Source organism: Panthera pardus, unplaced genomic scaffold (genome assembly GCF_024362965.1).
Source record: "Panthera pardus isolate Hobbes unplaced genomic scaffold, ASM2436296v1 HiC_scaffold_11, whole genome shotgun sequence".
In the NCBI taxonomy this organism is placed as follows: Eukaryota; Metazoa; Chordata; class Mammalia; order Carnivora; family Felidae; genus Panthera; species Panthera pardus.
Genome location: NW_026526666.1, coordinates 19,197,501 through 19,223,771, shown reverse-complemented (window position 1 = coordinate 19,223,771; position 26,271 = coordinate 19,197,501). Strand labels below are relative to the sequence as shown.

At 34.2% G+C, this 26,271-nt stretch overlaps 1 protein-coding gene across 10 annotated transcripts in view; it reads right to left on the bottom strand.

Moving 5' to 3' along the window:
• Positions 1 to 26,271, bottom strand: part of COL11A1 (collagen type XI alpha 1 chain) — a 218,684-nt gene that overhangs the window by 42,650 nt on the left and 149,763 nt on the right. For all 10 annotated transcript variants that reach the window (XM_053891773.1, XM_053891770.1, XM_053891789.1 and 7 more), the window contains 6 exons: positions 26,083 to 26,136; positions 10,836 to 10,943; positions 6,325 to 6,432; positions 4,804 to 4,857; positions 3,466 to 3,519; positions 2,864 to 2,971 (listed from right to left, as the gene is read on the bottom strand). In XM_053891773.1, the coding sequence (XP_053747748.1) occupies positions 2,864 to 2,971; positions 3,466 to 3,519; positions 4,804 to 4,857; positions 6,325 to 6,432; positions 10,836 to 10,943; positions 26,083 to 26,136 (486 nt within the window). The remainder of the gene's footprint in view (positions 1 to 2,863; positions 2,972 to 3,465; positions 3,520 to 4,803; positions 4,858 to 6,324; positions 6,433 to 10,835; positions 10,944 to 26,082; positions 26,137 to 26,271) is intronic.

Sequence of the window (26,271 nt, the reverse complement as noted above, 5' to 3'; positions counted from 1 at the left end):
CTGCAAATTATTTGACCGTGACCCACAGTAATAAATACATTTCACTTATTACCCCCTAAATGTGCATGTGCAAAATAGCTGAAAGATGAGTTTCAAAAAGTAATACCCTTAATGCATAGATGATGGTGATCTTTGATATTTTTAATCTGTTTTACCTTATCCTGTTATATTTCATTTTTTTAATGCTGGTAATAACACACTATATGGTTTTTGTGACCTACTAATTCCACATGACTCTCAGTTTGGAGAGCGAGTGCTTTATTGAGTATATTTGTAAACCTTTTTTAATGTGGCATGTATTTATCTTTATGACAAAATCTTAGTTACGGATTTATAATGAACAATGTATACCAGGATTTAATCTCCTTTTTCTCAAAAGTCACTTGGATGTCTAGGAAAATAGCCAGTTATTCCCAAATGGTTAACATCATTTGAAAGTAGCTTCTAGAATCACTGGAGAAGTTCCTAGGAGGACATAGCTAGGCGGTATTTTAGAGTTTAGCCTGCCTAAAAACTACCTGGGAGAGATTGCTAAAATTTTAGATTCCAAGATGCACAACCTCGGAGATTATATTTCATTGATAGAGCACAGAAAACTAAATTCTTAAGTAGGCAGGTAGATTTTAACATTTAATATTTCAAGTTGATTTCGCTAAGTAGCATGGATTGCAACTTAAATTATAAACATCATATAAATTAATACTCACATTCTTATCTTTTGTCTATGTTTCCACCACCTCCTTTTAGTATAGAGTGAATCTGATTTGGAATCCCCAAATTGAAGAGTATAAAAATAGTAGAGTTCATAGTTTTCTTTTATTTCTGTAACAGACCCAGCTCTGTATTGCCAGCATATTTTTAGGCATATGAGTATTCCTAATATTAGCTCGATAGGGACCTCCCAATAGAAAAACATTGAAATATTTCTTTCTTTCTGATGAAGTCTGGTTATAGTTTAAGTTGATTAAGACAGAATGTTCTTATCATTAAAATTAATAGAGACATAATGAGTCAAATTCTTTTGTTGCAGGAAACTAAATGTGCTAAATGGTGCTACAGTGTTAATCAGTGTTCACATGTCCTAACTTTCTCCTAAGGAATAATTTATGCATGGAGATATTCTGTTTTAAGGTCTGTCAATTTAAAATCATTTGCCACTTAAGTGGTAAGATAAAAAAAAAAAAAAGAATTTAGGTCAAGAACTGTCCTTCTTTACATCTCCTTCATATGCAGACAAATTGTAAACATCAAACTGAAAAATGGAGTCACTTAATCAGAATATTAGATGACTATTATTTATGTATTATAATTGCTAATATCTATTCTGCCATGAAGACTCAATTAAAGGGTGCAGATGCAATTGTGAACATGTTAATTACATTAGCATCTTTTCAGATTCCTGATTTAAAGAGGTAGCTGTGGGAGAATATAATCAATTTTGTAGTGAACTAATTTCTTGAGTCACCCTCATCAAAGAGCACATTTCTTACATTTGTGGAGATGAAGGTAATTTTTCATTTAATATTTTATAAATATAAGCTACAAGGCATCTTCTTTAATCAGGAGAACTAAACTCCTAAATTACAGCCTTATAGAATCAGAGTAATCAGTTAAATGAAAAAGCAGAAAATGAATGGTAACATATTTACTGGCAGTCTAATTTTGAATGCCTTGTTGTTATTTTCAAATATGTGTGTTTCTCACACATGTTGATTTTTAGTATTCATAATTGCTCATTTATTTTTTCCTAATAAATATAAAGGGGTAAACACAAATATGAAATGAAGTTTTTGCATTTCCCAAATCTAAAAAGAATTATTTTGGATTAAAATAAAAGCAGAAAATCACAATATCATGTTCTCTGAGTGCTATAACAATAACTATGATAATATACTAATTATATTATTTACAATATAATTTGTATAATTATGTATATAATAGGCTACTTAATATTAAAAACAAGCAGTCTGTGACTTTACTTATGAAAATAAAGGCAAAAAAATAAATTTATATAAACTCAACTTCTATTTACTTTTCTACAACTTAACAAATTGTTAAGGACAGTGATCTAGATGGTTTAATTTAATCATTTCTAAAATTGTTAATGTGGCATAACTCACATCCATGTGTTACCCAAATTATCATTTAAAGCACAATTTTATAATCTCTCAGATGATCACTAGGTAGGTGTAGAATAAGTATGTGAAAGAAGAAAGCCAGATGTTTCCAAAGTTTGTAGGAAGCCGTGAGCATCACATGGAAGAGTAGAAAAACAGCTCAGCATAGAAGATGTCTACAATGCAAAGTATTGCCTAACAGTCCAGTTGTAAGGCATATTTGAATGGAAATTTCTTAGCCTACAATGATTTACAATTTCATATTTCTTGTCCTGAATGTGCTTCACGAAATACAAATTATAATTTAAAATAAGTTATTTTAAATGATCAATCTATTGCAAATTGTTTATTTTACCTATTATTGTTTAACATTTGTTCTTGGCAGTGTCTGTTGGTAGTAGCGATGGGCAGATGGTCTTCTCAAAATGCTTTTAATTTTTGCTGGTCATCTGAAGTACTAATTTTCCTGCTATGAGACTTGCAAAAGAATCCTTCTAACCTCTCGCTTTTAACTCTCAGCCTTAAATAAGGTTGTAGTTCATTTTTTAAGCAAAATGGGAATGAAGAATGGAGGTGTAATACCTAGGGTAGGGCTAACATTTAAATAAAACAGTAATTATGGTTAAACATTGTATCCAGGCTTCTAGATAGAAAAAAGGAAAGCTACTTTGTTTTACATCCACCTGAAAACCTGGTATGAGAAGAAGGTGGACAGGATAGCGTACAAAATGCCCAGAGCATCTTACCTGAAGACCTATGGGACCAGGAGGTCCTGGGAAACCTCTTGCACCCTCATCACCCTTTTGTCCAAACATCCCCTGCTGACCTCGGGGACCTGGCTCACCATCACCCCCCTAGAGAAGAGCAATGACAATGATCACAAACCGGAAAAATCACAATTCTGATACAAGTCATCACAAAAATATAGCCATTTCTAATTTAATCAAAGCTGGTCTATTTACAAAGAACCAAGTAAAAAAGATTAAATGTCCATTATCTGCTGCAAATGCACCACTGTTTGTTTGGTTCACATTCTTTGTTTCTGGAGCATGACTGAGTTTGATTTTCTCATCTATACCAAGTAAAAGCTGTCTATCAAGGGGAAAATAATGTTCAGAATTTACTACAAATTAAGTACTTTTTAACTCATTATTCTTTTGAAATGAAGTCATAACATTTCTTGTTTATAAAGATCAGCCTGGTTAGCTATATTAGAAAATTTATATTTGGCTCAACATTAGACAGACATAGTTATAACCACACAAAATCAACTGGTTATGTGACAGTTCATAAATTTAATCAGGGAACCATGAGGATATAAATTCGCTGAACAAAGAGAAATACTTACAGCAATTCCAGGGGCACCAACAGGACCTTGAAGACCTGGAGGTCCAGGAGGACCCTGTGGTGAGATAAAAATCAGTAATTTTGAAACTGAAGCCAGAAGAGCCTCAGCTATAATAGTGCAGAACATTTGATTGATCAAAGTCTATTATGCATCTTTCTACTTCTATGGAAAAGTCTCTTGCATTTGGAGCCGTCAACCATTATTTATTTTACTTCTTGAGACTCAGACTTGCCTATTTGTAATCAGCTTTAAATTGGTAGTTATCAAAAGCACTCTCATCTGTAATGCAGTGGATATTTAAAAATGGATTTTTATGCTAACACAAATCACATTGAAGTTTCACATTTGAAAAATTTCAAAATGCCAGATTTCTTTAATGAGATATGTATGATTCAGAAAGAGCACTTAAAAGATCTATCTATACAATATTTTCTAGTGAATACTGGGGTAAGGATTCCATACAGACAGAATATAGTGATACACAAAAATTTAGAATTTCCTTCATATGAAAACACATGCATATGTGTATGCATATGTATATGTATATGCATGTATGTATGTATGTATGTATGTATATATTAAGTATACCAAGCCTCCTTACATTGATACACAAAAATTTAAAATTTCCTTCACATGAAAACACATGCATATGTGTATGCATATGTATATGCATGTATGTATGTATGTATGTATATATTAAGTATACCAGGCCTCCTTATTTGAGGAATAGATTTCAATAGGTTTATGAGTCTTACATGCATAAATATTGCTTCTTAACTGTCTTTTTTTACATACATAACTACATACATTTTACATACATAACTACATACATTACTACACTACAAAAGATCTTGGCACTAAAGAAAAACAGTCATTGGACTATATTGTTCATCACAATAACTGCTATGTGTTGGGAATAGTACTTAAATGTTCCAAAAGCATGGTTCATAAACCATTGGGGTACCTGAGGCATTTTTAGGTTTCTATCAGGTCAAAATCCTTTTTATAACCACACTAAGACACCATTTCTCATTAAATCACAGGGATATTTGATGCAAGAGCAATGAAGGTAAACTTGCTAATGACTTAGTCTTATTGTGAGACTTTTAGGGTTAGAAGTACTGTGTATCTTAACACATAACTTCAAAAAGAGGTTTAATTAGAACTGACTCAATCTCAACTGAATAGTTGTCAAAGAGATAATGTAGTATGGATGTTACAAGTAGGTAGTAAATACTACAGAAAAATATCCCTGGTCAATAGCCAAAAAACAAAACAAAACAAAACAAAACAAAAGTTAAATGAATAATTCCACTCAATAAGAATTAGGAAACTCACGTTTTCTCCTTTGTCACCCTTGCTGCCTTTCTGTCCTGGTTCACCAATTTCACCCTGTATTGGAAAGAGTTGAGTTAAAGTTTATCCCTAATATGTCATGCCTGCCGTTGCAATTGTCATCACTATCACCCATTATTAAATTTTACTTTAAAGTAATTCTATACTAGTGTTTCATGTCACTGTTTAACTTGTGAAATCTGGGGGCGCCTGCATGGCACAGTTGATTAAGCATCTGACTCATGATCTGGGCTCTCATCACGATCTCACAGTTCATGAGTTCGAGCTCCACATCAGGCTCTGAGCTGATGGCGTGGAACCTGCTTGGGATTTTGTCCTTCTCTTTTCCTCTGCCCAACTTGTGCTCTCTCTCTTTCTCAAAATAAATAAATAAACTTTAAAAAATGTAAAATATGGGTTTTCTCTGCTACTCTGTTTCTAGTATTGATATAGATTGATATTGATATTGATATAGTAAAGATATAGATAACCCAAAGTCGACTGAACTTTGAAGCATATTGGCAACTGGATTTTTAATTCACAAAATCAATTTTATCTGAAAAATCACCACCACAAGCTGATAATGGAAGTATATTAACAAAAATATAATTACATATTAATCAAAATTCTTAGTTAATTAATTACTTCTTTATCCTGGTTTTCCAAATGCTAAAAATGTTGCACATTATCAGATTACTGGCTCATAAATTGTGTAATGGCATTTCACAACATTAGAAAACACCTTAGATACATACACGTAACAATACAGCTATGCATTTAGAATCAAAAGCTTAAGGGGCGCCTGGGTGGCTCAGTCGGTTAAGCGTCCGACTTCGGCTCAGGTCATGATCTCACAGTTCGTGGGTTTGAGCCTCGCATTGGGCCCTGTGCTGACAGCTCAGAGCCTGGATCCCGGTTCGGATTCTGTGTCTCCCTCTCTCTCTCTGCCCCTCCCTTGCTCACACTCTCTTGCTCTGTCTCTCAAAAATGAATAAATGTTAAAAAAAAATAAAAAATAAATAAAAAGCTTAAAATCTTCATTTCTATGTTTGGTAAAAGAGATGTCCAGTATTATCAAATAGGAATGTAAACTATTGTTTTTTGTTTTTTTTAATTTTCTTAAATTTAACCTATTTTAAGAATTTAACCTATTTTAAGTCTTCTTTTGCAATATCCAAGACACAAGGGCAAAGCCTATACAAGCAATGACTTCAATTAGTTTTACATTTAGTTCAGAAACACATATTTTTGAAAATAAATAAGCAATTTTGCCATGTGCTATTTTTTCTCTCTACCATTTTTCTTGTGTTCTCTTTTTTTGTTTACATCCAACACACTATTTCCTGGATAGATAATAGTATTCAAACTGTAAATTAAAACCTTTGAGCACATGGAACATGCATGAAACTTTGAAAAAACTGTCTTGAGATTTGGCATCTAATCTTCAGAAATATTAAATCTAGAATTCTTGAGAAAAAACTTGCATTTTCATAGGATGTACTCATATGGACGCAGAATACCAACCTTGTCTCCATCTTCTCCAGGCGAGCCTGCAGGCCCAGCAGGCCCTGGGAGACCCACAGGGCCTTGGACTCCATCTCTCCCTGCAGGGCCTTGGGGACCTTTTTCTCCCTGTATTGAAAATCCAGCAGACCATTACTCTGCTGTAAGAAACCTTTAAGTTAGCTGTTTATTAGGATTTTTAAGTATAGCTGCAGCAGGTCATACTCTGAGTTCCAAACTTGACAGATAAATTATTTAATGTTAGCAAGTAGAAAATATTTTCAATTAACAAATGATGACACAAAAGATACCTACATACTTTCCTGACTAAGAACACCATCCTCGCTAACTGATGAGGGAGCATGAGGCAGGCTGAGGGGTAAAGCACAAGTTGGTGCTTCCCCCCCGCCCCCCCGCCCCCGCACCCCAGGTGGGATCTGTGTGATATTCCTCAGACACTCCTGGCTAGCCAAGAACAAAGGAAAGGGGTTTAAGTGCTTGCCATGGTGATGTGGGAAACTAAGGCAAATGAAAAATTAAATTCCCTTACTGCCCACAGCCCATTGACAAGCCCTTGAAATAGGCAAAGTGACCTCTCTCTAGGAGCTCAACTCAAGGATCACACTCTGCTAGGGACAAAAGAGAACCTTAGCTTAACATTGTCCCAACCTCCAGGATCCTATAGTCAACTTCCTTTATCTCAACTGCACCAAGATATATACGCTGGCAATCATACCCCAAGCTTATGGTCCCATGATATACATCTAAAGGGTCTTGTGACTGAGGTTTTATTAAATAACAATAAATTGTATTTTCCTAGCAACAGTTTGCCCCTCAAGGTCCTGAATACCTTGCTTTCAAAATTCCTTAGAGACTTACTCTATCCCTGACCCCCTCTCAACCTGAGGTATATAATGAGTTACCCGTCACCACACCATGCAGCTCTTCCTGCCCACGGGTCCTGTCCCCATGCTTTCATAAAATCACCTTTTTGCACCAAAGACATTTTCAAGAGTTCTTTCTAGGTCATTGGCTCTGGAGCACCCCACCATCACCCCAAAACTTCATCACTAACAATTTATAAATCTCAGGCTATGGCCCACAAAAGTAATTGAGAGTCAACTTAGAATTTTTCCTTCAAACTCACATTTCCTAATCAAGCATTGTATATTGGTAAATCAGATGCTTGATGTTTATGAAAATTCACTGAGCTCTTACTTTTTTTTGGTGGTGCTACTGAAATAGCTGGGCTCTGAAACAGGCCTAAGAAATCATAAAATGCATTTTCCCATATAACCAACTTTTTGCTTTATGCATCAGCTTTTTCTCCTTTTAACAAATGCATCATGGATTTTCCTAGATTTTTATATTTTAATTCACTCCTGCCTTTACAGATTCAAAATGATAAGGCTGTTAGCTTTGTTTATTTTTTGACAACGGCAATATTTTCCTATTTTTAAAATACCTCTATTGTGCAATTTAAGAAAAAAATAGTGTCTTGATAATGAAGATGACATCTATTTTCCATTAAAATTTCTTTCAGAGTATAAAGTAAACTATCTCCTAAAGGTCAAGATTTCATCAATTTCGCAGAAGGTATATATGGCTGATTGTTCCCAGTGGTTCTCTCTGCTCTCTTGTTATATAGGCTGGGAATCCACAATTCTTAAGCTCCTGCCTTTGTGTTACCCTGTTCCCTACCCTCCTTCCCTTACCACCTCCTGTCCCTTTACAATGACTAAGTTTTATCTGTTTTATCTCTTGAATGTATTTACTTTACTTTATCTCCACCACAAACACCTTATCCCAAGATACTATCAGCCTTCCTTTGAACAACTGAAATAACCTTTTTCTTTTCTCACATCTATTCTCACCTCCAGACTATTCCCCATGCTGTAACCAGAGAGACAATGAGATCATCTTACCAACATTCTTCAATCAGTTTACTTGTTTACCATTCCTAAGATATAGACTAAACTGTTAGTGCAGTCTATCATTATCTATCTCCTCCTACCTGCCCAGCAGCATCTGGCCTTCCCCCTTGCACTGGCTTTCTAGAATTCCAACTCCCTCTATACCTTTTTTCAGTTAAATCTGATTCCGTGCTACTCCTGTCACTTTGCCTGAATCTACCTAGTTGGACCCTTCCCCTAGATAATTCCTCCTCATCTTTTACATTCTACCATCAGTGTCCTGTCCAAGGAAATGCCCTGATTCCAGCTCCATTCTGTTACAAGCTGACTTTTCCTTCATATCACTAGCCACAGCTTGTAATTATACATGTACTTAGTGGTCCTTTGCTTATTATCTAATTGCCCCATCAGGCAATAAATTGTGTGAGGGCAGAACTATGTCTGTTTTTGCATTCCATTGCATCCCTCTGGCCTGTGGCCCAGAGTAGCCACTTAAGGAATATTTGTTGAGTTGATTACTTACTGACAACAAAAATAACAAACTATCTATAAAACAAAGTTAACTTGTAAACCGATTTATTAATTTCTTAGATTCCATATGACCTGGTTTCTCAAAACTTTCCCCAATTATCATGCAAGACATACCCCTGGTGTCACCTTGGAGACCTTTTATTTCCTTTAAATCAAATATTGCAATATCTCAAACCTATTTATACTCCAAAAATGTGCTGTGTTATTCACAGGGAACTTCACTATTTTAACCACATCGCTGATTCAGATACTTCTCCTTAAATGTGGATTTCTTTTAGAGCTTGAACTCCAAAAATCAATTCTTTTATACGAGAGTATCCATAAATAAGACACATTAATTCTTACCTGCCTTCATTATAGTACACATGATTGCTAGCCAAGAATCACCTGCCATTTATTTCTTCTGATACTGGTCTGTGTGGAGTCAGGAGAATATCTTTCAATTGCTCTACACCACACTAAATTTAGATTCTTCATTTACAACTCTGCAAGATGACAAACTCTTCCTCCATTATGTATGCATCTCTTGGCCCACAGTCTACGGGACTACCAGAAACATCATCCATCTCTCCTTAAGCAGTCTTTATTTCATCATTTCTACCCCTTTGCTAATATTAACAGCTGAATCTTACCTTAACATTTTGATAGAAGCAGATACTCATCCCCATGTCCTTTCACTTGGCATGATCTTGTATTTAGCCTGTACCTGTACCCTATTCACAGAATCCATCCCTCCTTACTCAAAAGTCAATTTATTTTCTGGTTATAATCCACCCTTTTTTGTGACAACTCTGGTCCACGAACATGATGATGATGGCTCACTGAAGATTTATTATCACAATTCTACAAAGTAATTTAGAACTAACATTTCATCTAATCCTTACGAAATACTGTACTTATCTTCTTTTCCTGGGTTTTGGGAGGTTAAATAGCTTAACCAAAATCACGAGCTAAACAAATTACAGACCTGAATTCCCAGCTCAATTCTGACTGGCTCAGAGTTGGCAGCTCTAGTCTACTCTGACACCCTTAACTTCCTCACTCTTCACTGATTCTTTTCTTATTATTGGTTGTGGATAAATACATGTGCAGCATAATAACAAGAGGCAATGCATTCAATTCTGCTTGTATTTCTACCTACTGTCCCACTATTTTTTAGCCATATGACTTACTTGGGTTGCTCTACATGTACCTATCCCACTTCTTTATCAACTTCCTTCATTTGAACCCCACTGTAATTATCTATAAGAATTATCATGAATGCCCAACAGACCAAGTCCTGTTCTCTCATTTTCCTTCTACTCAGCTTTCAGTATTCGTGGTCTTTTCTAATATTCAACAAAGGATACTTTTTAATCTCTCGGCCCTCATGATGATGTGCCCTGGATATATTTTCTAGCACTCAAGGACCTTTTTTTTAAAGCCATTTTATCCACATTTATGAATGAGTTTGTTTTAATCTTGGAGGATGAGAATTTTTTAGGAAAATTTATATGATTAAATCAAAAGCAGAAACAAAAACAGAGAAATCTTGACAAAGAAACGTAAGCCTAATGAACAGACTATAGCCTATAATCACTTAAAAATAAAAATTTTAAATCCAATAAATATAAGATAAAATAATTGGTTAAATGTTTTCCATCTCATTCACTGTAGATCAAAATTCAAATTACATGAGAAGAGCAGCCACTTTCTATGGGTTTCGTTTACAGACTTTGGAAATATTGGATATGAACTTGTAATACAAGAGGAGTGAAAAGTGCATACTTCTAATATAAAGCAGCAAAGTATAGTTTTAATCAAAACTCCAATTTTATTTTTTAAAAGGAGCAAAATCAGAAGCCTTTTACATTCATAATATCCAACTCCCTCACAGGTCTTAGAGTTTCATAAAGTGTGGGAAAATGTCATCTCATTTAATTGAATTTGAAATTTTCTCTATTATAAATATAAAAAGAGGTGTGTTTATATGCCAGGCACATATGCAGAGAGAAGGCAGTGGAGTATGAAGAACTAATATCCTTGAATAAAAAGTAATAACTTGTGCAGAATGGCAGTATAATATATTTTCTCCTTGAAATTACTTACAGGAGCACCTTTCTCTCCAGCTGGACCAGGAGGACCCTGGGGTCCTGGACGCCCTGGCAATCCAATTGGGCCAGCTGTACCCGCTGATCCGCGTTCTCCTGGTGAGCCCTAGTACACGGGGAAAAAAGGTATTTTATTATTAGTGATGGGAAACTGGCTTAAGAATCACTTATTTAATAGTAGAGTCTCATAGTATAGTAAATAATGTAAAGTCACTTTTAGACAATTCAAAGATCTCAAATAGGAATAGTTGTACTATTTGAATGATTAATTTCTAGCCCCAATATTAAGTGCAGATATTGAAATTAGGAAACATTGATATAAAAATTTTAATTTTTAAAGCTTTAATGTTTACAAGTATCTTTTTTTTCATTTAAGTGTTCAAAATGGTTCACAATGCTTTATGAAACACGAATCCAATAAATAACTTATATGATTTACTCCTGTATTATTACGGATTGGCAGAATACATTTTCTAGACTAGTATTTCTCAAAGCAATTTCTGGGCTTCACCTCAAACTTGCTGAATCATAATTTCAAAGTCCTAAAAAAGAGTTCAGAAATTGTCACTGCATTAGGCTACAAATATAATTTTTTACATAATAAAGTTTGATAATCACTATCCCAGAGATTGGACTTTTTCCCAGAAAATAGGTCCTTAATTTATCTTAGAGTCTGACAGGGATCGTTGGGTTTTATTATGAACACTGACAGTATAATTCATATAATTAGGTATGTCCAATTGAGTTTCAAAGAAGATGCCATATATTTTCAACTAATTTGCTTAAAAAATACCTAATATGTAAACTTAAAAAAATAACATGTAAGACATTTAAGAAATCATTATTTAAAGAAAGAATAAAGGAAATGCAAACATATTTACTAAGTCATGTAAAGCTCAAGTTAACCTATTTACTATTTCCAACTTTATTTAATGAAAAATTACAAGAATGTTGTCTTTGGATTAGATCCCTGGATGGATGGCTAAGTTATAATTTGCCATTTTCTTTTGTGATGGAACTAAATGTGAAATATTAGAAAATATGATTACTAGCAGTTTTCCTTAAAATTAAGATATTTAGATAATAACATCATTTCAAAAATCATAGAAGAAATGACTTATAAAAGCTGGAGAATACAATAGCTTAACATTTATTTTCTAACATTTTACTTCCCATATAAATGGAAATCTTTTTATTATACAAATATGAATTATTGACTTTGTTCTAATTTATATTTTATTAGGTAGAGAATCAATTCCGTAGGAACACAAGAACAGTGATAATAATGACAACAGTTTGTATCGACATAGTGCTTTACAATTTACAAAGCCATTCCACATTCATTTTGTCATTTTTATTCTCACAAAAAAACCCACTGAGTTGACAGAAGCCTTAGCATGTCAGTTTTAAAGGTGAGACCCTGTGGCTCAGGGGTCATTTATCCTTCTCATAATCATGTAGCTAGTCAAGGGGAGCCTGGAGGGCTCAGCTGGTTAAGCATCCAACTGTGGATTTCTGCTCAGGCCGTGATCTCACGGTTTGTGGGTTTGAGCCCACATTGGGCTGTGGGCTGACAGCATGGACCCTGCTTGGGATTCTCTGTCTCCTTCTCTCTGCCCCTCCCCCACTAGTGCTGTCTCTGTCTCAAGATAAATAAGCTTAAAAAAAAAAGAAAAATCATGTAGCTGGTCAAAATAAATCCTGACCTTGCACTCCTTGTGCTTTGTCCACAAAGCCACCACTGTTTCTCTCTACTGGTGATATCAGTGACTCCCAAGGGTTATTTAATTGGAATTTCTTTACATTTAGTGCCTATTCAATTGTATCTATATAGTCAGTGATTACTAAAGATTACAAAAATATTTACTACTTAACTTCCTGATATGATTTTTTCTAGCTAAATTCACAAGGTACAGAGAATAGTTTTTATGTAGCCAGGTATCTGAATGCTAAAGCAATTAAAAGGAATTAAGAGACTATAGATTTGAGATTATTGGCAATAATCTTAAAAGTACCACTAGAAAAAGTGATTTTGTCTTTAATTTTTTGTTTGTTATAGGACTATTTCAACCAGTGTTGTAGATTTTTTAATTACAGGGTATCTTAAATTTAGGAGACAAATAATTTGGAGAAACTACAAAAATATGGTGAAAGAAATCATGAAATTTAAGCTTGATATAAACAAAAAGTGACATTTTTGAGCTATAATAAGTATATATTTAAAAACAAACCCAGAAATTGTTCCTCATATTGCATAATTAATCAAGAGTTGTTTGAAAATTAAATTTTCACTAATTACATATTTCAAATACTAAAGAAGAAACAATTACAAAGTAAAATTGCAGTTTTTTAGACAATAAACATCTAGCCTCTGTAAAAATGTTTTTGAAATTCAATAATATTAAAGAATATATATACATATATATGTGTATATATATATATGTATGTGTGTGTATGTGTGTATATATATATATACATATATATATATATATATATTTTTTTTTTTTTTTTTTTTAGAGAGAGAGAGAGAGAAAGCGTGAGTGGGGCAGAGGGCAGAGGGAAAGAGAGAAAGAATCTTAAACAGGCTCCATGCTGCATGAGGCTCAATCCCAGGACCCTGGAATCATGACCTGAGCAGATATCAAGAGTTGGACACTCAATCGACTAAGACACCCAGGTGCCCCTGTTAAAATATTTTATGAAAAAAAAAAAGTCAACCACAAGTGGCATAAGTATTAACCAGGTGGCATACTTTGGATGAATAATTTCAGAGGCCAGTGCAGAAGAAAAAAATAAGAGTAGAGTCCTCTAAGTATTTTTGCATTCAAGAGGTACTGCTCTAAAAGTGAAAGGAATATAAAGATTTGTCTCTACTTATTAGAGAGAGGGAGGTCAGAAGCAAAGTCTGGAGGATAAGGTTGAGGGCAAGGCGGAGGGAGGGAGGGAGAGACAGGTAGGGAAAGGAGGGAGGAGCAGAGAGAGAGAAACAGAGACAGAGAGGAGGAGGAGAGAAGAGAGAGAGACAGAGAGAGAAGTAGGTGGAGGAAAGGAAGAGTGAGGAGAAGAACAAGAGGAATAAGAACAAGGACCATGAAACTGAGAGAAATAGAAAGGTGTTCTTTGAATTACAAAGAGAGAAAGATAAAGCGCTTTTTTTTTTTGTAATAGAAAAATATCACCAGAAGACAGTATATAATGTGACTCCCGAAAGATAAGTCTCTACTTATCTGAAACACTGGTGCATACCACATGACCACATTACATTTCTGCTTTAACATTTTACTTGTAAAATCTCAGAAAAGGATTACTACTCATTAGTGTTATCAAAATCTAAACTAAGCATCCAATTTAAGTGCTGAGATATTTTATTTGTAATTGACTGTACAAAAAGAGATGCAATTTTGATTTGTCAGGCCATGAAATCTTTCTCTTTAATTCTGTTTGACATTAAACCCCCAAATGTTGGAAGACTACCCAAAGAAGATATCATATTAGACTGTATTGAGGTCGTCAAGTATGAGACTAGAATGATAAGAAATTCACTAGGAAGCAGAAACTTATATTTAAAAAATGTATTATTTTCCAGTTATCGAGCCTATTAAGCAATTATTGTGTTATTTACTCTGTATATGCAATATAATTTAATTCCAATATAGTTTGCTTATTTTTCAGATAAATACCGTAAGGGCCTGATGTGCCATAATCCACACAAAGATCTTCCTAAGTACTGAGTACTTCATAAATAGTGTTAGAAAAAAAAAAGAATCCTTGATTGATTGTACCACTATAATTCAAACATACTGTGCTAAATCTTAATAAATAGGAGAAAGCCATTTAAGACCACTTCTACCAGAATGAGCTCATATTCATTGAACATCCTCTAAAATGAGAAAACTTCAAAGAATATGACAATGCTTAGGTCATTCATCTTAATAGTCATTCTCTGTCATTCATATAGTTCATTTAAACTTTGTTAATCATTAGAATCTTTGCTTCTTGTCACTGTTACAAGCTTTTTTTTGTTTTTGTTTTTGTTTTTGTTTTTTATTTAACTTTCAAAACCAAAGAATTGTTTTTAGTTTGGAGAATTATTCAACACATGTGTGGGACTTTTTCATTAGGTTCCACCTTTGATTTTTAAAAGCTAACTATTCCTTCTTATGTACAGAACCCTATAAACAATTTGGATTAATGTATCTTTTTGAGAATGTATTTATCCTTGATCTCCCCCCGCCCAAATACTCATACACACATACTCAGAATTTTTTTACTTTAGATTTTAGTATTGTAATGTGTAAATTATTTTCTCCTAATATATCATAGATTTCACTGTCCCTCTAATACAATACGCCTGCTGTTACCTCTGAATGGTTGGTCACACTTACCTTCTACCTTGGAAAGTCTTTGGTCTTTTCCTGTACTGTTTAAAAATTCTAGCCATTCTTTAGGCACAGGATGACAACTGTCTTTTCTAAAGGTTGTACTATTCTGAGAATTTAAAGCATGAAACATCCTTCTAAATGTTTCTTGCACAACTTACCGTAGTATGCTAGGCTTTCTACCATTATTTTCTGAAGGAATAAACGCACCATTTGGCATACTGAATTTTGTTCTGTAAATATCCCTATGATTTCTTCATCAATACTTCCAAAGCAGAAAATATTTACTGTATGCATCAAATAATTATAAGTAACAGCAATAAATGTAAGAACATGATAATAGAATTAGAGATATGCACTGGTCTTTCCATAAAATATATGAACATAATAGATATGTTGAAAATTTTGGGTCTAGGGGCACCTGGGTGGCTCAGTCACTTAAGCGTCTGACTTCAGCTCATGTCATGATCTCACAGTTAATGAGTTCCATCCCTGCACTGGGCTCTCTCCTGTCATCACAGATCCTGCTTTGGATCTTCTGTTTCCCTCTCTCTCTGCCCCTCTCCTACTTGCGCTGTATCTCTGTCTCTCTCAAAATAAATAAATTAACTTAAAAAAAATTAGGATCTAAATGTTTTTATGTGTAGTCAATAGAAACTTCCCAAATTTGCAGGAAGGAGAGAATCAATTGAATATATATTTTATCTAGAAAATGTGGTATTACAATTAAGAGAAATATGTATTTCCTTAACTGGATACATTATGCCAAGAAGCTATATGAAAATAATGATTAGCCTTACTTAAGAAAAGAATACTTACTAATTTTCTACCAAAGTCTGTTGAATATTTAACATTAATCAAATAAAATGTTCATGTACATCAAGTCAAGAAAGAATGCTGATTTGGATCAATGACAATGTGTACCGTTTGTAGATATTATATGCTATTTTTTATGGTGAAGCTTAACTATTTTAATTACTCCCTTGGAGCATTCATAAGATTAAATTTCAGATTGCCATCTTGCTTGTAGAACCTGCATTAAAATTAACAATAAAAACACATTACTTTCCTGCAGTTAAAATATTGCTTCATGATCTTGTCACAGATCATTAACTTTGAAACAGTAGATGAAAACAATAAGAAGAGACTATCTGGATGTATATTTGTGCCCTAAAGTACAACTGTGATTTCTTTTTCCATTAGTTATTTCAAACATTCTATAAGTCTAGATATTTCTAATAACAGCATGCTCTGCAATGATTTTGTTTTATACATCTGTAAATGAATAGTGAAAATCTCTGATGATACCTACCTATTAAGCAAATGGTCTTACAAACTTGCAAATCTTTTCAAAATATTCCCAGGCCAACTTTTAAAAGAATAAGCCTTATGAATCGCTTAGTCCCAACTGAATCATTGGAGAAATCTCATCAAAAAAAAAAAAAAATGTAAAACCAATATTAAAAAGAGAACCTATTTACACATTCCACAAACACATAGTTAGAATCTACTTTCTTCTGACACTGACTGGGAATACAAAATGTATTAGGGTAGGTATCAGCCCTTGAGAAACGTTGCAAATGCATTTTTTTCCATAAAGGGTAGACATTTATAGTGATAGAAATTATTACATAGCTCTTTAACCAGCTTAGGTAAGGAACAGAGGGCTTTATAATTGTCAGATAAATAAAATTTTCCATTTAAAACAAATGCATTTGGGTTTCAACATAGATTAAATTGATAAGTGATCAGCTCCACAAAGGTAGGATTTTTGCTTATTTTTTTCACTGACCTCCAGAACTTTGAACAGTTACTAGAACATAGCAGACCCTAAGTAAATAAATGTGTCAGTTGTATATGTGATCTTTTTCCTTTCCAGCAATGGAGCCACTAACATTCCCATCTTGAGCAAACTGACCAAGCACTCAATGGCTCACATTTCTCACCAATAAACTGGGGACAGAAATAGTTTGCCTTGAGGTTTTTGTGATGCTTCATGTGGTGATAGCTCTAAGTTTCTTTGAGCAATGTCTGTCCTAAGGTATAAATGCAACAGATCTTAAGAGAACTGTCCATGAACATCTATATATTTCAAAAATAGATATGCAATCTCAAAAGAGCGTTGTGGTAAAATTCAATAGGGAAAAAAAAAAAAAAAAACTAAGGTCCAGAATTTTATATGATATATTTAAGGTTATACTATTAGAAGAATGGTAGAGATTTTTCCACAGAATAATATCTTTAATCCTAATTTAAACTGTTTGTATACTTATGTTTTACATCAATGGTGAATATTTAACACATCAAAATTGCTTAAATGGAAATAGCTCACAAAAAAAGGGCTAAATGGAAATAACTCACCAAAAAAGGGCTAAAAACTATAGAAATATCATTTTCCCACTCATTATTTCCATAGCAATGGGAACATGGCAAATTAAAAGTTTTCCAAAGCATTCAGTAGTTGTCTTTTTGTTTTATTGTTTTCTTTGCTATGCAAAAGCAAAGGCAATAGAATATGTTGACTTGCATGAATTATAATAACCATAATATCATAAAATATTGTGATTTTAATAGTAAATATTAATCACTACAGGTCACATGTTTTCAGTTGAAAGGTGAACATTTAGCTGCTTTTAAAAGGGAGAATTTTACATTTCTCGATTTAGTTACCTTTCTTTAACTTTATGTTAGCCAATCCTCTTCTGCAGCCCTTTCCCCTAAACTTTACAATGAAAATAAAACAAGAAGCAATAGTATCAGTTTATGTTCTTGGAGCAAAGAGAACAGTGGTTATTCCTCTAACTGTTCAGACGCAGGAGAACATCCAGATAAGCATTTCCTGTTATTTTCACTGGGTGTTTCATATTCTGAAGAACGTTTGTAAAGTAAACAAATGTGGTAAACAGAGAAATGATCTCATCAGGATCCAGTTAAAAGGCAGCCCACTAGAGAGGAGTTTTATAAGAAGAGAAAACTAAGATCCAGGTTATACGGTACATCTAAGGTAACACTGTTAAAATAAGGGTAGAGATTTTTTTCCACCCTTTTTTATTTAAAGCATGAACACAAGTTTTTACAAACTAGAATAATTCAAGTAGAAGGAGGAAAAAAATCTGCCCTTTCTTTTAAGGCAAACTTGACCTTCACGGCAAAAGGAGTTTGAGGAACCCCCAAACTCCCCAGATTACACATGTTGTAGATCATAAAGCCAAAAATTCAGATAAAATATCAAGCATTACCAGAATATAAAGCATAAATACTAAATGATTAAGTCAAAATCTTGCAATATCTCAGTCTTTGGCCTCTAATCCCTACCATCTCTATCCTTTGGTCATCCCTGATTGGATGTCATAATAACCTGTTATTATAAACTATAATAAACCTATATAATAAACCTATTATAATAAACCTGGATTCCAATAGAGAAAATGCGCTGTATCTCAAAAAGTATGGTATATGATGAATTAATCAGTAGGTATAATCCTTTTAAGAATATATCTATTCCTTTGATTGAGGACTAGGTAAAAGCCAGTGAAAAGAAAATTCTCTGGAATTGGGTGTAGAAAAAAAAATTAGACAAAAATAAGAATTATGATAGGAAACACATGTAAACTCCTAAGAAAGAGATGACAAGAAAAAATAATAGCACACAAAGAGGAAAAGGAGAGTCAGAATTATCAGCAGATAGTCATGAAATAGAAATCATAGGAAAGTATGGATGGCACAATTTTGAAATCTTGGACATTCACCTTTATAAGCTATACGTCTGGCCCCTTCTCATATATACTATCTCCACATTAACTGCAACCATTCTCAGGGGGCAAAATGTGGTTGTAAGAATGTAAGCCTTTTATTAAATGCACTATTCTGTTTTAATCTTCTTATTTCTAGAGAAATAACTATTGGTAAGGAGGTGGTTCCATATCAGAAAAAAACATATATACAAGAGAGTTTGTTTAGGGAATACACTTTCCTTGATTTTCTTTTGTGAAAATATAAGTGGTAGGTACAATCTGAGAATTTACTTGCATAAGTATGTTTATATATTGTGTATTTACACAAATATAAAATGTTTATTCAAGTTTATGTTCAACATGTGAGAAAAATTCTTCACTGCCTTCCTCTCTTGTCACTCAGTCCTTGGTTGCTTTCTGCTTTGTGTGTGTTCATCAAGACATCCACTTAGTAAGTAAACCCCCTGAGATCAGAAAACATGCTTGTGCTTTGACTGACATCTATTACCAACTCTTGTGTACAACATCATGCATACAGTGAGCGGTTGGTTTTTGCCAAACTTTAAAAGCCCAAAGTCACAGCACCTGTTGGGATCATTTTGTTTATCTTAAGTGGGAACATTAAAAACTGTTTCTTAATATATTATCACTTCTGGTAGCACAACCTTTAGAAAATTTGCTTTCCATATATAAAACTGATTTTTATTTATAGCTACAATTAGAACATGGAAAAATCATTGTTCTCATCTTGTCTTCTTTATTGTATATTTTAAGAAATTACTTATTATTTATTATGTTGTTTTATCTACTTCATATCTGTCTTCTTCAGTATACCATAAGCTATTTGCAGGAAATATCTATTTAATGAATCTATATAATTTTAGCTTAATAGACTGGCTAATGTATTCAGATATTTAATTATAGTTTTTCCATAAGAAAAGATGTATAGCAGTTTAGAAAGAAGACATAAAATTTAAGAAAATATAAATAAAAAGACAAAGAAAAAGAAATAGGCAAAAAAATAGATAAGACAGTAACCTTTTATGGCAAAAGATAGTACCAACAATATTAGTAATCTAAAAATGCATACTATAGACAAATGTCCTTCCCAACTTCAGGCCATAATCTACTGATGGGTTATGAAATCAATTCAATGGGTCCTGTCCAACACTTAAAAAATTAATTATAATAAAATAGTATAGATAATATTAAAGCATATCACATGTACTTTTTTGATAGAACTGAATTTGGAAAGTTCCTAAATTTTGACCCTATGATTTCTGTAAGTCAAAGCCAAAAGAGAAATCAGTTTCACAATTCATAAGTTAAAAGGGGATGGGGAAGCTAGCTAACTGCTAAAGAAATTACAAAGATTTCTAAAGCTAGGAGTAGCAAGAGATTTCTTCTAAGGATATTCATAACGAGGGCCCTACATCAAGCAATCTCTCATATCCTCAAACAGATCCCTTTGGTTGATAAAACTCTACACATCGTAGTTCCTCCAAGCATAAGCCAATGACATCACAGCTAGACCTTTCAGAGTTCAGTAAACCCGCTTCCGTAGGATATCATAGCAATGTGACAAAGATAACCCAGACTGTATTTCTGACTGAATGGATTATGAATAAAGAGACTGAATGTCAAAAATATTTATAAATAAACATATGGACACAAGGTTGGATGGCTGGCTATTAAATATTATATTTTGCTTTGTATGGATCAGAATACATAAAAAATATAGTGTATAAGGTACAAAATTGTGACATGTACGAAGCTTAAAAATCTCACTATGAGCAAGAACTGTTAATTAATAAAACCCATACTTAAGGCTTTTAGTTTTAGTTCATCAATATCCTGTGCAATGAGGGAATTTATTTCTCTAGTAATCCAGAAATACACAGCACACCTAGGCTCCTTAAAAATTGCATTATAGGATTGGGGCGCCTGGGTGGCTCAGTCGGTTAAGCGTCCGACTTCAGCTCAGGTCACGATCTTGCGGTCCGTGAGTTCGAGCCCCGCGTCAGGCTCTGGGCTGATGGCTCAGAGCCTGGAGCCTGCGTCCGATTCTGTGTCTCCCTCTCTCTCTGCCCCTCCCCCATTCATGCTCTGTCTCTCTCTGTCTCAAAAATAAATAAACGTTAAAAAAAAATTTAAAAAAAAAAAATTGCATTATAGGATTAATAAGCTAAAGATACAATGGAATACGGAAAACATCTATAGTCATTAAGTATTCAAACTGTACGTCTGGTTAAGCAGTTTGATCTCACATTCATTCAAATTAGTTATAAAGACCACGTAAAGGAATACTAAAGCCAGTTAGCTCTGATGTTAACTCCTGTAACTTTCTTCCTTTGAACAAAATTATTCACAGCAGTGGAGAAGGGTCAGGAAGACTTGGGAAAATGCAACTGACAGAGAGAAGTGGAGAGAGGTGGAAAGGTACAGAGAGGTAGAGAGAGAGATAGAGAAAGAGAACACTTAATTAAGCAAATGCTTGCAGAGTGAGAGGCATACTTATCTGGAAATGAGTCTGTGTAATGTCTCCAAAGGGTTTTTGGCTTTTTATATCCAAAGGACCATGAACATGGATAGGTTGTTTACCTTCTCTAAACCTCTGACTTTTTGCCTTTAAAAATGTAATGATAATATCTACTGAGGTAGCAAGAATCAAATCAAATAAAATTTATAAAGTTCCTAGCATTAAGGTTTGAAAGAATAAACACTTTTGTTTTAATATTTATTTATTTATTTTTTCAACGTTTTTTAATTTATTTTTGGGACAGAGAGAGACAGAGCATGAACGGGGGAGGGGCAGAGAGAGGGAGACACAGAATCGGAAACAGGCTCCAGGCTCCGAGCCATCAGCCCAGATGCCTGACGCGGGGCTCGAACTCACAGACCGCGAGATCGTGACCTGGCTGAAGTCGGACGCTTAACCGACTGCGCCACCCAGGCGCCCCTTAATATTTATTTTTGAAAGAGAGACAGACTGAGTGCAAGCGGGAGAGGGATAGAGAGACAGGGAGACACAGAATCTGAAACAGGCTCCAGGCTCTGTGCTGACAGCTCAGACTCACAAACCATGAGATCATGACCTGAGCTGAAGTCAGACACTCAACCGACTGAGCCACCTAGGCGTCCCAAGAATAAACACTTTTAACATTGCTTCACTGCCCTTTTTTATTTCCTTTACCCTTCACATTCTTTATCCACCTTCTTTCCCACAGAGAATTCATCATGTTAATATTTTTTTTTCTTTAATATGAATAACTGCAAAATCCCATCCTTCTCCATTCTTATGAATTTCAGTCCTGCATTTACCATGACATGGTCAAAATCTCAAAGGCAAAGTTAGTATGAGATTGATAAAAACTCAGAACTATCTATTATAGAGTCAAGAAATTCTACAGGTTATTTTTACCCCTTCATCCCTTATGACTTAGAATTTGGCTGTCTCTCACCAAATGACCAGATATTTTCCTCTGATATGTTGATGTCACCCGTTGATCAACATTGCAAAATAGAACTTGTGATCTTTCTTGATAAATCAGTCACAACTCCTGATTCCTTGTGTTCACTATCAATTGCAACCTAACACCATAAAAAGTCTTGAACCACAAAAATAAGAATTAACATGAATAAATTTTCTGGCTAAAATATGATTTACATCTAGAAAATCAACAGTTTTCTTTCTTTTTTAAAAAATGTTTATTTATTTATTTTTGAGAATGGGGAGGGACAGAGAGAGAGGGAGAGAGAGAGAATCCTAAGCAGGCTCTGTGCTGTCAGCGCAGAGCACGATGAGGGACTCAATCCTATGAAATGTGAGATCATGACCTGAGCCCAAATTAACAGTCAGATGCTCAACCGACTGAGCCACCTAGGCACCCAACCTTTTTTCTTTTAGTCTTTTCATTTGGAATAAAAACTTTTCCAATCAAATTTCACATGCAAAAAATTGTTTTAGATAGAGTAACCAAGGCTTGGTTAAAACTTATTACGAACTAGAAGTCATCATCATGAACTTCTTTAGTACATTTTATAGCAATTATAGAAAAAGCATAAGGAACTAATAAATATGAATGATGTCTTTAGTGGTTCCTCTTGATGAAAAATTTTCATTGGATGACGGATACAGAATTAGATATGTGAATTTATTATGGGAAAAGGTGTTAATTCAAAATAACTGAACACACAGTGAGCATCTGTGGAACATTTCTATTAGCAAAATATAAAGCCTTTTAAAATCTCTTGTGACTGCTGAGAGGTTTTGGGTTTCCATGTGAAAGTCTTTGTTGTTGTTGTCTTTGTTGTTGTTGATCCTGACCAGGTAAAATTGCTCTGGGAATGGAAGGCAACACTAAGCTGTCATTCCCACAAGGACACAGCTTGAGGTATCACTCAGCTTTCATCTTTCCTCACTGCCCACATCCAATCTTAGTAATAAATCCTCCTCTCCTGCCATCCCAGTGTTTGTGACATCCGCACTGTCCTTCGACTTCCCACTGGCCTTGTCACTGGCTCACTCGTATTATGACATTGATCACAGCTTTCATGCTCGAGTCTCTCCCATTTATGTTCTATATTATACACAATGATATTTTCCCTAAAATTTATTTTTTTTACTCCAAAAGACTGTATTTTTTTACTCCACTTGCTCCAAAAACTTCAAAACTTCAAATTACTTCAACTTACAACTTTAGAAATTCAATAATCATATGCCATATTATATATCTGCTCTAGCTTTAAATTATGTAAATACATAGCAGAGTGCCTGGATCCTAGCAAGAATTTATCAAATTTTAGTCCTTCCTCTCAAAGCACTCCCTTTAATAAGATCGGATATCCCCTAATGCCTTATCTTTTTTTTTTCTCACTCTTAAATGATCTTTCAATCTTCTGCACTCTGTGAAGCCAAGTTCAAGGGGCACCTCCTGCATGACCTTTTTTGCTGCTTTCTCTTCTCTGCCTCCCAACCTTGCAGAATTAATGTTTATTGTTTGTATGCCATTAGGCATCTAATCATTGACTATCTTGCAGTGCTGTTTAGAGGTTGGTGTGTTTCTTTTCGAAAGGGTTTACCTTAAGGTCACTTAAAGGGATATGTTCTATCAAACTTAATTGTATATAAGGAAGTAGGTAGTATTGCCAAATAAATGGTGTTAAAGCTGACTAAATAAATATTAGATTTTTATATCATATTTAATATATAATTATATATGCAAATACTTGTTGATTAATAGTCTATTAAAGTATATCTCTTGTGTATACTATGCAAATACAAATACAAATACATGGATATTAACTTTTCTAAACACCTAGATAGCATTATTTGATTGGGCCCTAAAACTAAACAATTTAATTCTTGTAATGGTGATTCAGGTTTCACAGATACAATAACTTGATCTTAAAAATATATATATATTCTAAAATAAAATCAGTTTAGAATATGAAATTCTGATTAAATGGATTGCATTGTGCTGAACATTTTGAAGATTCTATGCTCAAATAAAAACTTCTGTTGTGTTCAACTTTTGTTCCTGCTAGTGCTACCAGCACTTACTTATCAGGATATTTTAAGTGTTCTACATATTTTTGCGCATATAGAAGGTCAAATATAGTTATTGAAATACTTATTTTTCTTTTGAAAAAATCTTTACAATATGTCCATACCTACCTTAATCACTGTAATATGACATTTATGTGATCTTCAGCTTAAATATGTTAATCAATCACCCAAAGGAAAAATGCCATGTTCTCAGTATTAGTTATGCTATATACACTTCACTCCAATATAAGGCTTTCTGACAACTCAAATAGGTAGATATGGAATGATTACTGTCTGTCAGACACCATGCTGTGAACGTACTAAAATACAGAAACTCACATTCTAATGAGAGAGACAACCGGTTATATTCCAAAGTAATTTCTGAAACACAAACCATAACAAAGAGCACTAAGGGTGAAAAAATTTCACCAAAAAATGAAATGGAAGTAAAGTGTCAAGAGATGACCACATAGAGATTTAACATTTAAGCTTGATCTTTATAGATAAGTAGAATTTTTGTCAAGTAGAAAAGGAAAAATGGGGTCTTCTGTAAGAAGGGGAAAAGTAAATAGTATACTCTCTGCAAAGTATAAAAGATCATGGTAGTTTGAGAAGCAAGAAGTTCAGTGCATTAAATTGGGTAGAATTAGATGTAGTCAATAAGGCAAATAAAATAAGCTACAGTGACTGGCACCAAGCCATGAGGATGACTTGGTCATGCTAAGGAGTCTGTTTCTGAAGGTGGCACGGGACCACAAGAGGCATTAAAGCAGAGGAATGGCACAGTGTACCGGTAATTCTAGAACCAATGGGCAAAACTGCAGAGGCTAAAGGGATGGAGTCGAAGGCATGAATGAAGACACTATTAAGCAAGGAGAGACAGGAAAGAGTCTGGACAAAGGTGGTAGCAGTGGAAATAAAGAAAAGGGACGCCTTAAAAAAACATTGGAGGGGGCACTAATATGACTTTAACATTTTGTACTAGGAAGTTGAGAGAGGATTTAAAGCCACTTCCAGCTTTTCAGACTGGTGAAATAAAATAGAGAATGAGATGAGGCCACTAAAATTGGCAATTTGGCTATTACTGGTAACCCTTTCTGAGAAAAGGTAAGAACAAAGGTGAATTCATGGGAGAAAATGAAGACTGTATTCAATTGCTTTCAGAGGGATTGATCTATATCTCAAAAAAGAAAAGGTGAAGTAACAATCTGATATTTTCTCATTTTCCGGTTATTTCATAAGGTTACATTAACCTGCTTTTTAAAAGCATTGACAAAATTCAAGTCTCATCAAGTACTCACAATAAGACAAATTATGATTCATTTCCTTGGGCATTTATGAAGCAAGTTAGCTCCTTTTACCTCCTGACAGTAGCAGTGGAGTAAATATTTCCAATCGTCTAAACTCTTCTGTGTCTGCACTCATTAGCGCATGCAATTAGTAGAAACCAGGCATTGACTGATTTGATTGACGTGTGTTTATTTTCTCTCCCACACACTGTGGGATCACAGCATGAGAGTAATGAAAGAAGAGCCATAATTTGCAACCAAGGGTAGCATGGCTATTTATTATAATCATACTTACAACTGGCCCTGGTGGGCCCTGGGGACCTTCCCCTCCTTTCAGTCCAGGTGCACCCTGGGAAATGAGAATAAAAACAAAGAAAATGAATCGATGTGAATTGAATATAAATAGGGGAGGTAGGATTTCTAAAATGAAGACGTTAAGAAGTGTTTTTAGACACAAATGTATATTGCTATATATATTATGATA